The sequence below is a fragment of the Lacerta agilis genome, chromosome 6, assembly GCF_009819535.1.
Source record: "Lacerta agilis isolate rLacAgi1 chromosome 6, rLacAgi1.pri, whole genome shotgun sequence".
In the NCBI taxonomy this organism is placed as follows: Eukaryota; Metazoa; Chordata; class Lepidosauria; order Squamata; family Lacertidae; genus Lacerta; species Lacerta agilis.
The window spans coordinates 91,658,138-91,670,822 of NC_046317.1; the positions used below are offsets into that span (position 1 = coordinate 91,658,138).

The 12,685-nt window shown below is 47.4% G+C and overlaps 1 protein-coding gene across 3 annotated transcripts in view; it reads right to left on the reverse strand.

Moving 5' to 3' along the window:
* The window catches only part of LOC117049143 (sodium-dependent lysophosphatidylcholine symporter 1-like), a 43,969-nt gene that overhangs the window by 15,534 nt on the left and 15,750 nt on the right, over positions 1–12,685 (reverse strand). For all 3 annotated transcript variants that reach the window (XM_033153832.1, XM_033153830.1, XM_033153831.1), the window contains exons 6-10: positions 10,886–11,040; positions 8,059–8,149; positions 5,934–6,055; positions 2,592–2,675; positions 481–564 (exon numbers count right to left, since the gene is read on the reverse strand). In XM_033153832.1, the coding sequence (XP_033009723.1) occupies positions 481–564; positions 2,592–2,675; positions 5,934–6,055; positions 8,059–8,149; positions 10,886–11,040 (536 nt within the window). The remainder of the gene's footprint in view (positions 1–480; positions 565–2,591; positions 2,676–5,933; positions 6,056–8,058; positions 8,150–10,885; positions 11,041–12,685) is intronic.

Sequence of the window (12,685 nt, forward strand, 5' to 3'; positions counted from 1 at the left end):
ATCTCCCTGATATTGCTCTGTTTCCCCCATATGCTAATCTTGTCTTTCCTGTTTTTCCTATATGCAAATCATGTATAACCCTTCCCTTTTGTGAGGTAGTGATGATGTAGTGATGATGTTTCCAAACTGTATTCTGGGATATGATAGGAGTTTTAAAAGTTCTTGTAACACTGTTCTGGGGGTGCAGTTTGACTGTAACCTATTGCGCAATAAACCCTGTCTTGTCCTTGCTCCAGTGGCTGGACTTCTTTTATTTAACTCCGCAGAAACCAGTGGGCCTATCCCTAAGGGCCAGGTGGCTGGGCAGTTCCACACCTGGAATTATTTTTTCCGTAACACTTCCCTGGGGAGAGCATGCCACGAGCAGGAAACTATGCCTAAACCGGCCCGTTTTTCCTTGTCGCCACCCTCTGCAATTGCAACTGAAAAAGGCAAAATGCAGACAAGTCATCAAGAACAGGTCTTGTGAAGGACACTCACCGAGAGGCCTATGAAGAGAGCCATCTTCTTCCCAAACCTTACCAGGAACCACTGCCAGCCAGGGATGGAGAGGCAGGCGACCACCTGGAGGCAGAGAGGGGAGAGGAAACTCACCGGCACCCGGCATGACCCAGAGCTCTTTGGCACATGGCTGTATTTATCTTACATGGATAGTCTTAGCCAGCTGAATGAGCAACCCAAATTCAGGCTGTGCAAGGAAAGCCGGTTGGGAGCTTTTGCACAACAAACCTGCTTCCCCCACAAAATAAGACTTTTTTGCAGTAAGGAAAGTGGTGGGGAAACGTACTGGAACGTAGGAGCCAACTCTTAGGGGCTGAGGGGGTTTTGCCCCTCACATAAAATATTTGAGGGGCCGTCCGTCCCCCCAACCTGATGGACATTGCCATTCAAATAGTGTGTGTGTGTACCACGTCACATGACCGATTATGCAGGGCGGGGCTTACCTGACCTCTCCCCAATATTTTATTTGAGTTGGCTCCCCAGTACTGGAAAGTGTGGGACAACACTCGCTTGATGCAACGTCCTCTAATGTCCCCCAGAAAGAAATCAGAATAGATATTCATTAAATAGCCAACATCATCTAATCTCTCTGCAAACAGATCATGCTGGAACTTCATTCTTTTTGGGGTGGCTATATGACAACGGACACTCATCCCGATTCACTCGTGGGGTGTTTAAATGTCTTCCTGTTTCACCACCAACTTAGATGGTTTAAGACCAGTGCTAGAAAAAGAGGTGCCGGAACTCAGTTGAGCTGGGGTGGAAAGCCCTGCTCAACACACACGCGGGTGCGGGTGGCACAGTGGGTTAAACCACAGAGCCTAGGGCTTGCTGATCAGAAAGTCGGCGGTTCGAATCCCCGCAACCGGGTGAGCTCCCGTTGCTCGATCCCTGCTCCTGCCAACCTAGCAGTTCGAAAGCAGTCAAAGTACAAGTAGATAAATAGGTACCGCTCCGGCGGGAAGGTAAATGGCGTTTCCGTGCGCTGCTCTGGTTTGCCAGAAGCGGCTTAGTCATGCTGGCCACATGACCTGGAAGCTGTATGCTGGCTCCCTCGGCCAGTAAAGCGAGAGGAGCGCCGCAACCCCAGAGTTGTACACAACTGGACCTAATGGTCAGGGGTCCCTTTACCTTTTTAAAACACAAATGATCCCCCTGACCAGGAAGTGCCATTTTGCACACTGCAACTGCAGTCGCAGCAGACTTGGCTTATAGATAGCACCCTTAGTAAAACTGTCATCAATGCCTGGATCCTCGGAGCAAGACACTCTCATTTGGAGGTGGCATGGGGGCAAAGAGAGAGGAGAGAGAGAAAAGAGCAAGACAGCAAACTCCAGTTTCCTTCTCCATGACACGTGTGCATAGGGTAGCCTTTCCCAACCTGCTGCCCACCAGGCATTTTGGACTACAACTCCCAAGCACAACCCTATGATGCTCAAGCTGATGGGAGCCATGCCTGATGGGAGTTGTAGTCCAAAGAAGCTGGAGGGTGTCAGGTTGGCACAAGCAAGCCAGGCAATACGTCAGTGCTGTCAAGTATCCCGTTTTCCCTGGGATTCTCCCTTATTTTAAGCAGTTTCCCGCTGCTCTCCCTTATTTTTTATTTCCCTTAAATTCCCCGTTTTTAATGGAAGCAGCTCCTCCCCTGCTGGCCAGGGACTGGGTGGGAAGACCTCGCCTACTTGGAGAGAAAAGCCTCAGCCCTCAAAGCAAGTGGGAGCTGTTTCCCGTGCTTACAGGGGGGTGTATTCCTCCCCCTGCATCAGCCCCTATCCGTTGCCGCCGAGCCCCTCAGCCGGCCAATAGGGTTAGCTGGCGGGCGGAGCCTGGCTGCCTTTGAGCAGCTGCTGCTTCCTGACCTGTTTTGATGGGATCAGACAAGAAGACGATGGGGCTCCATTGCGCGGAGCACATGGCTGCCCTCCTCTTTGCTCCACTCCGAGCCCGAGCCCACTTGGAGTTTACATTGCTGCTCCGCCCACTTTTGCTTCTGGCTCCGCCCACCACTGACATGTGACTGTCCCCAGGATAGGTGAGAGTGCTGATCCCTTATTTTCAAATCCGAAACTTGACAGCTATGCAATACGTACCAGCATGATGAGCACCAGATGTTGGAAGCTGCCAGGCAATCCAGCTGCGTGAGTGCAGAAGAAGGCAAAGATTCCCTGGGCAAGCTGTGGGTGGAAACGGAACAGCCTCAGCGAGCATTTGGGCACTGAACGGGCGAGTGTGGCATGCCACTCCCTGCTAAACCATCGCTTCCATTTTTATCCTCAGTGACCGTCAAGGAGGCTGTTTTCAAAATGAAAATCAGTGGTGGGGAAGCACGGCGTTTCCAGGTTGTTTCGGTCAAGCCACACTCACCTACCCTTACCTCAGGCAGGTAAAGATACACCTGAGCTGAAAGGGCGTTTTGCACACGCTGCCAATCAGTGGTGCCTGCAAAGCAGGGCGCACCTGCGTGCTGGGCACCAGGATTTGCAAGCTGGCAATGGACCCTGCAAATAATTCAAGGAAGGTTAGACACTGCCTGCCTTATTCCGGCACGGACTGTGACGGAAGCTGCAGCCCCAAACTAGAGGCTAAAGCTAAAACCACATTTGGGGCCCTTTAATTTAGAGGAAAGGTGAGGAAGAGGTGACAGGATAGAAGTTTATAACATTACACACCGTTTATAAGAGTTTATAAAATTATGCCTGGCATGGAGAAAAGCTTTTCTCCCTTTTTCACAACACTAGGACTCGTGGGATCCCCCTGAAGCTGAACGTTGGAAGGTTTGTTGTTGTTGTTCAGTCGTTCAGCCGTGTCCGACTCTTCGTGACCCCATGGACCAGAGCATGCCAGGCACGCCTATCCTTCACTGCCTCTCGCAGTTTGGCCAAACTCATGTTGGTAGCTTCGAGAACACTCTCCAACCATCTCATCCTCTGTCATCCCCTTCTCCTTGTGCCCTCCATCTTTCCCAACATCAGGGTCTTTTCCAGGGGGTCTTCTCTTCTCATGAGGTGGCCAAAGTACTGGAGCCTCAACTTCAGGATCTGTCCTTCCAGTGAGCACTCAGGGCTGATTTCTTTGAGAATGGATAAGTTTGATCTTCTTGCAGTCCATGGGACTCTCAAGAGTCTCCTCCAGCACCAGAATTCATGGAAGGTTTAGCACAGGTAAAAGAAAGTTCTTCTTCATGCAGTACATAGTCAAACTAAGGAACTCACTTCCACAGGAGGTAGTGCTTATGGACTTTCCAAAGGCCTCTGGCTGCCTGCTGTTGGGAAGAGGATGCTGGACTACATTGACCCTTGGTCTGATTCCTCAGGGCTCTCCTTGTGTTCTTACATTTATGTTCAGGGTGGACAGCAGAGGCTGGGAGCTTATATGACTTGTCTAGCACAGGTCTGGGGGAATCAGTGGCCCTCTGGGGGTTGCTGGACTCCAATTCACATCAGCCCCAGCCATGGTGGCCAACGTTCAGAGATGATAGATGCTTGGACTCCAACAATGTCCCGGGACATTCAGAGCAGATAAAAGAAAGTAATTATTCATGTGGTGCATGATTAAACTATGGAACTCCCACCCACAGGAGGTAGCCACCAATTTGGATGGCTTTAAAAGAGGGTTGGGAAAATTCATGGAGGAGGAGAGGGCTACTAGCCATTGTGGCTCAACTCAGCCTCCACAGTCAGAGAATCAGAGAATCATAGAATCATAGAGTTGGAAGAGACCACAAGGGCCATCCAGTCCAACCCCCTGCCAAGCAGAAAACACCATCAAAGCATTCCTGACAGGTGGCTGTCAAGCCTCTGCTTAAAGACCTCCAAAGAAGGAGACTCCACCACACTCCTTGGTAGCAAATTCCACTGCCGAACAGCTCTCACTGTCAGGAAGTTCTTCCTAATGTTTAGGTGGAATCTTCTTTCTTGTAGTTTGAATCCATTGCTCCGTGTGCGCTTCTCTGGAGCAGCAGAAAACAACCTTTCTCCCTCCTCTAGATGACATCCTTTTATATATTTGAACATGGCTATCATATCACCCCTTAACCTTCTCTTCTCCAGGCTAAACATACCCAGCTCCCTAAGCCGAAGAAGAAGAAGAAGAAGAGGAGGAGGAGGAGGAGGAGGAGGAGGAGGAGGAGGAGGAGGAGGAGTTTGGATTTGATATCCCCCTTTATCACTACCCTAAGGAGTCTCAAAGCAGCTCACATTCTCCCTTTCCCTTCCTCCACCACAACAAACACTCTGTGAGGTGAGTAAGGCTGAGAGACTTCAAAAAAGTGTGACTAGCCCAAGGTCACCCAGCAGCTGCATGTGGAGGAGCGGAGAAGCGAACCCAGTTCCCCAGATTACAAGTCCACTGCTCTTAACCGCTACACCACACTGGCTCTCAACGCTTCTGAATCCCAGTTGCTGGAAACCACAGGAGGGAAGAGGGATCTTGCATTCAGATCCTGCTTGCCAGTTTCCCATAATGGGCATCTGGTTGGTCAAAGTGAGAACAGGATGCCGGACTATACGGGCCGCTGGCCTGATCCGGAGCCCTCTTCTTAACGTCCTTACCAGGTTGGGGAAGGCTGAGCTTAACCCAGCTTTGTCCACTTAGTTTTGGAAGGAGCAAAGGGGTTTCCCATCCCTTGCTACGGACCCCGTTAACTGGAGATGCCAGAGATCGAACCTTCGGCAAGCCAAGAACATGCTCTGCCAATGAGCTATGGCCCGCCCAGCAAATTCAGTGTACCACTGATCAATTGTGTCCCACTTCCGCCCCAGGAAAGCCTTGTGCCAGCTGTTACCCAGTCATGGTAGGGCCTGCTGCAGGGGCGTAGCAAGGGGGGCGTAGGGGGCGAACCGCCCCAGTTTCCATAATGGAGGGGGTGACAAATTATCAAGGAACAATTACTGCCCTACTAGGGCGGTTCCTAAAAAACTTTTCTTTTTTGAAAATCCCTGCTCCAAAGGTCTTATCTTACTATACTAGGGATTATATAGCTGTATATGAAATTTCATGCATATTGGTTAATATCTTGACCCTCCTCCACCAAAATAGCTGTTCACTTGCCTGTTTTCCTATGTCGTGAAGGCTGAAATTTCAGTTCAGCGGAGCACTTACTGTTCCCAACCCTAACCCTGTGGAAAGCCATCTAATTAGACTTTAATTTGATTTTGAGATGTTTTTAGGAGGTAATTTAATTATTGTTTGATTTTATACCAATGTTATGTATCTGATGTTAGCCACCCTGAGCCCGACTTCGGCCGGGGAGGGCGGGATATAAATAAAAGTTTTTTATTATTATTACTTGTTATTATTCCTTGGTAAGAAAATATGAAATAACGTAAAACCATTTTTGCAGGGGGGGGGGAATCAATGGGGGTGAGGGTTTGACAAGAAATTTTCCGCACCGGGTACCACCTGACCTTCCTACGCCTCTGGCCTGCTGTTACCTGGAATGCCAGCGAGGCCAACAAGAAACCTCCAAGGAGCCGGGTGTATGAGCTGTGGCTTAGGACGGCCCGCAGACTGGCAAAGAATGGGAGTCTGGTCTTCCCCAAAGGGGTGTATCGTCCTGGCGAAGAAAAAAAAAGAGGGAAGAAAGGAACAGTAACATGGATTTATTTCTGAATTGCCTTTCTGCATCCAAGGCAAATGGGCCATTCCATGAAAAATGAGCCTGATAACAATGCGAGATGAGCGCTGGACTTTGGTGAGGAAGATTCCAAACGTGCAGTCTAACCATTTTTTTTAAAGCTAAAGACAAAAGAAGTTTAGTTTATGGACCTTCTTTTCAAAAGTCCACCCACGTAGTCTTCACAGAAATGTTCAAGTTAAAAGTTTTCTGATAATTGTCCCACCCGAAAAACTTTTGGTGAATGGAAAATATTTAAAGAATACATAAGAATATATTGCAATAATAAGGCCATATTAGCAGAACTAGAGTGATACTTGTAATTAAATAAATACTGAATACTATTGAAGATAAAAGAATGAGAAATAAAGATCAAAACTGTGCAAACAATGATGTAACGAAAGTACATTAAGAAAGATCGGAAGATTTGTATGTATGTGAGAAGTGTGGTTATGTAAACCTTTTTATTCTCGTGTTTTTCTTTTTCTTTTTCTTTGTTTTCTTCTTCTATTTCTTCTTCTTTTTTATTTGTATTGATGAGACTGTAAATATTTTTAATGTGAGTAAATAAAACCAATAAAGATTACTTTTTTTAAAAAAAGATAATTGTCCCACCCGTGAAAGCATTTCCCCCTTAATTTTGTATCGTTAAATTTCTTAAACTTAATTTCTGATTGCATAGTTGTAACCAATAAACATTGATTTAAACAGATATGCTGAGTTTATCATTGATTTACCTCCCAACTCACAGAGTTTTTCCATAAATCAAGCTTATCTCAAGCTCCATGTCCTTTTTTTGTCCCACCCGTGACAATACTTTAACATTTAATAAAATTGTCAAAAATATCTATAAAAATAATAAAAAATTAGTAAATTGTTCAGTATCTTATAAAGAACATAGTTTAAATTTTGGTTGTTAATTTTTATGTATATTTACATTGTTACACATGTGTGAATACCAAAAAACATGGTCCAAGTGTCCCACCCGTGACAATGGAATGGCCCAAATGAATGATATAACAGAAGGGGAGCAGGCTAGCATTAACTTCCTTTTAACTTTCCTTTGGCAAACCAAGTTGGTGGACTATGCCGAAATGGCAAAATTTAACTGGGAAGCTCAGAAACCAAGAGGGCAAGAACTTAAAAAAAAAAAAAGAATGGGAAAAGTTTATAATTAACTTACAAGACCATTGTAAGCAGGTTAAAACATTAGCAGGATTTTAACAACAAAGAATGGATTATTTGGAAGGACCAAAATTTGGACGTACAGTATTGATATGCAGCTGTAACTGTTACCACTTGGACCCATGGAAGGGATGGGGGAAAGTCAGGAGATTCAGAGCCACCTCGGTATTCGGATCTTGAATTGTTTTTTGTTACATGATCATATTTTTTAAAAATCAAAATTTAAAAATATAAATAAATAAATCAACTTTCCTTGCAAAGAAACACACACACACAGCCTGCAACTAAGGCCCAAACGTGAGCAGCCTACTATTGGCCATTAAGCCAAGATGGCTCTGTGGAGCCTCCTGGTTCGGAAGCAGTCTACCTCTGAATGACAGTTGCTGGGAGTCAAATGAGGAGCGGGGATGGTTGCTCCCCTGGAGCCCTGCTTGGAGGCTTTTTCCAGAGTCACCTGGCTGCAGAATGCAGGAATTTCTTGAACCCATATCAGAGACTCTTTTTAGAATTGATTTAACGCATTTCTTTGTTCTCAGGGTGTTTCCAGACAGGATCTTAACATTGCAATTGAAGCGGGCAATTCAGAAGATGCAAATGGGTTATTGGCAACAGCAATGTATGGGTGTGTTTTAACTTTTTCGGAAGGAAAGATGGGCCGTTTTGGACTTTGCAAAGAACTTGCATGCATAAGCCGCAGCCATCCCACGATTAGCATCTCTATGTACCAAATACCATATATGAAATAGTTATACGTTTACCTGGCTGCTCTTTCACTCCCAAGAAGAGGACCAAGCAGGAGAGGAAATAAAGGGAGCCAAGAACCAGGGAGGCAACAACATACGCCGTGCGCTGAAAGGGAAACAGAGAAAACCATTTACTGGCCGGAACAGAAGAGGGAGGAACACACACACCCCACCCGTCGCTCTTCCTCAAGACTCCTAGCAGCTGGTGCCATCCGAGCAGCGAGTACAAAATCACAACCAGTCAAAATCTGATGGCTTGTTCATTGGTGCAATGCATGCATATTCCACTCAGAGTAAACCCACTGAAGGGACTGGACCTAAGTTAGCCGCGTCCATTCATTTAGGGAAGTTTTTCATAGAATCCTAGAGTTGGAAGAGACCCCAAGGGCCATCCAGTCCAACCCCCTACCAAGCAGGAAACACCATCAAAGCATTCCTGACAGGTGGCTGTCAAGCCTCCGCTTAAAGATCTCCAAAGAAGGAGACTCCACCACACTCCTTGGCAGCAAATTCCACGTAGAAATTTTTAAATTTTTTTTAATGTTTGATGTTCTATTGTGCTTTTAATTCTGTTGGGAGCTGCCCAGAGTGGTGTGGGAATGTTAAGGATTGTAGGAAAGGATACAGTGGTACCTCGGTTTAAGAACAGCCCTGTTTACGAACTATTTGGTTTAAGAACTCCGCAAAACCGGAAGTAGTGTCCCGGTTTGCGAACTTTACCTTGGTCTAAGAACGGAAGCCAAACGGTGGAAGGGCACCGGCGGTGGGAGGCCTCATTATGGAAAGCGCACCTCGGTTTAAGAACGGTTTCTGTTTAAGAACGGACTTTGGGAATGGATTAAGTTCGTAAACCGAGGTACCACTCTACTGTATATTGAATAAGTATTGTACAGGTGAAACTCGAAAAATTAGAATATTGTGGAAAATTCCATTTATGTAAGCAATTGTTTTCATTAGCTACTGGAGTTTAATATATGAGATAGACTCATGACATGCAAAGCGAGATATGTCAAGCCTTTATTTGTTATAATTGTGATGATTATGGCGCACAGCTGATGAGAACCCCAAAGTTGAAATAGTTAATTTGGTGTTCTCATCAGCTGTACGCCATAATCATCACAATTATAACAAATAAAGGCTTGACCTATCTCGCTTTGCATGTCATGAGACTATCTCATATATAAGTTTCACCTTTTAAGTTGAATTACTGAAAGAAATGAACCTTTCCACAATATTCTAATTTTTCGAGTTTCACCTGTACTGTATATTGAATAATAATAATAATAAGTATTATCCCTCCGTGATGTAGCAGAGCAAATTCCCCTCAATATAGCTGGAATCTAGTTTGCAGATTCGTTTGACTCTCTTAGTTCAGTTTATTCCTGGTGTCTCCTTTTGATCCCTCTTAAAAGAATAAAGACACAAGAGTCTTTCTGAGTAAAGTAACAAAAGGTTTACTCACATTTCAGTTCACGATTAAGATCCCTGAAAGGCAGGCTTTACTTGGTAGTTACACAAAGAAACTGTGAGTTCATCTCATATGGAGACCGAACTCATGTGCTGCTGGCTGAGAGCAAGCAGACAGCAAAATTACATTGAGACAACAAAATGGCTGCAAGAGAGCAGCATGGCAGCAAAAGAACAGCAACAAGATAGTATCGAGAAGACAGACGAACTGAGAAGATGGCTTCGTGATGTAGCTCTTTTGTGGAGCCAGCCAGAGCCACGCTCATCTCCCAGGTCACATGAAGGCTCCTGAAGCCGCCACCCAGCGCCGTCACCCCTTTGTGCCGCAGCTGCTCGTGCCTGCGCGAAGGGGTGCCGGGCAGCGTATTCGGGAGTCTCTGTGGGCTGCAAAGACTCCCGAATCCGCCGCCCGGGCTCCCTTGGCGGAGCGCAAGTCGGGGCAGGGAGAGGGACGGGCCAGCGAGGAGGGGTGTCCCTCCTCGCTGGCCCGCCCCTCTCCATGCCCCGGCTCTGCAAGCCAGCCAGCAGCGGAGCTCGGCATAGAGGCAAGGGGCGGGCCAGCGAGGAGGGGATGGCACCCCACCTCGCTGGCCCGCCCCTTGCCTCCATGCCGAGCTCTGCCGCCGGAAGGGGGGACTATTTTTGGCGCTGCTGGGGCGGAGCCGAAAATAGCCTTTAAATTTTTAAAAAATTTTCTTTAAAAAAAATTAAAAGTCCAGGGGGCGGGGCCAATGCCCGAAGTGTCACCCTCAGCAGGGGCGCTCCCCGGGGCCCCCCACCCCCTCTGCCCCCTTGCTACGCCCCTGCATGCAGGGGAAGGAAGCTCCAGATCTGTCTAAGACAGCCATTCTCAACCTTGGGTCCCCAGATGTTGCTGGACCGCAACTCCCATCATCCCTAGCTCACAGGACCGGTGGTCAGGGATGATGGGAGTTGTAGTCCAGCAACATCTGGGGACCCAAGGTTGAGAAAGGCTGGTCTAAGAGGAAGTTACGCTGACTGGATGTCCCCCTGCCTGTGCCCACCCTAGGGAAATAAGGAATGTTGCGTTTGACTGTACCAATGGATTACATCCAAGTGGCTAGGGAAACCCAGCCAGATGGGTGGAGTATAAATAATGAATTATTATTATTATTATTATTATTATTATTATTATTAATGGAGCTAATCTGAATAGGGATGGCAGCATGGGGAAATGGAGCCTCCTCAAGGAAGGTTACGCTTGCTGGAACCCTGAACAGGAGCAGCTCTGTTAGGCTGGGCCATGCTGCAACATTTTGTTGCAGCTCTCGCTTGTTCCATGTGGCTCCCAGTCCCATTTCAGCTCCCATATGGTTGGCTGCCTACAGCCGCCGAGGGCCGGCCCGACTCTTACCGTATTCTCCAGCACGTCCGGGAGCATAGAGCTGTTGCCTGCCTGGGTGCCATTCGCCACGTCGCACCTCTTCCTCATGCTGGCGTGGTGACTCCCGACGATTTGTCCCTGGACTCCTGATCCCACCAGGGTGCTCAGCATCTCCACTCCCATCCCTGCCAAAAAACATGCGAAAGGATGAGAGGCGTGTGGAAAGGACTCGCAGCACAGCTCTAAACCAGGCCCCCAAGGCTCTTCTATCCGGCCCTCAGGACTCTGCCCAGGCCACACACCCTTTCTCTAGGCCACACCCCTCACCAGCCCCATCTCACACCCTCCTTGAGTGATATTTGCCTGGCCAGAAGGGGCCTGGATGGAGATCAGAGTGGCGTCTGCAGATGTTTCTACACCTCTGGATTTTGCATGGCTGGAAGCTAGCCTACTTTACAAAACGTCACATCTGGTGACTCCACCCACTTTTGCCTCCGGCCCCTCCCAGCACTGCCACGTGGCCCCTGGAAAGTTGCCCAGAAGCAAAAGTGGCCCTCACGTTGGAAGAGGTTCCCTACCCCTGGGTTTAACCAGTAAACAGTAGGTGTTGTTGCATCCAGCTTCTAGCAGTATGATAATGCCAATTCCTGGCACCACAAATATTCAGGATTTCATCCAAAGCGGCATGCGACACAAGGGAACAGTCCCATAGACAGATAGTATGCAGGGACATCCTTAAAAAGTATGTTGACAAGCTGGAATGTGTGCAGAGGAGAGCGACCAAGATGATTGAGGGTCTGGAAACCAAGCCTTATGAGGAACGGTTGAAGGAGCTGGGTATGTTTAGCCTGGGAAAGAGGAGACTGAGAGGAGATATGAGAGCCATTTTCAAATTTCTCAAGGGCTGTCACATGGAAAAGGGAGCAAGCTTGTTTTTCCCTGCTCTGGAGGGTAGGACTCGAACCCATGGCTTCAAGTTACAAGAAATGAAGTTCCGACTAAACATCAGAATAATTTTCTGACAGCAAGAGCCGTTTGACAGTGGAATGGTAGTGGACTCTCTCCTTCCTTGGAGGTTTCTGAGCAGAGGTTGGATACCCATCTGCCATGGATGCTTTAGCTGAAATTCCCGCATTCCAGGGGGTTGGACTAGATGACCCTTAGGTCCCTTCCAATTCCAAGATTCTATGATTCTATGAAATACTGTACTTAAAGGTCATCCTTGCACAGAAAAGTTCACCCCCTGTAAAATCCTCCTTAATTAATCAGTGTAATCTCCACCTTGTTCCTGTCACACCAGGCCTCAGGCAACGACACCAGGGCAAGACAAATGAACTGATGGGGTAGCAGCTCAGTCAGTAGAGCAAGACTCTTAATCTCAGGGTCAGGTGTTCGAGTCCCACGTTGGGCAAAAGATAATTGCAGAGGGTTGGGCTAGACTGAGCATGGGTGGGCAAACTAAGGCCTGGGGGCAGGATCCAGCCCAATCGCCTTCTAAATCCAGCCCGCGGAGGGTCCGGGAATCAGCGTGTTTTTACATGAGTAGAATGTGTCCTTTTATTTAAAATGCATCTCTGGGTTATTTGTGGGGCATAGGAATTCGTTCATTTCCCCCAAAAAATATATAGTCCGGCCCCCCACAAGGTCTGAGGGACCGGCCCCCTGCGGAAAATGTTTGCTGACTCCTGGGCTAGAGGGTCCTTGCTTGTCCCTTCCAACTCTATGATTCTATTATTTTTTTCCAGACTAGGAAATCCCTGTAAAGATTCTTCCTTTCAGAACACAAGCAAGGCAGACACTGCGTTTCATAATAATAATAATAATAATAAT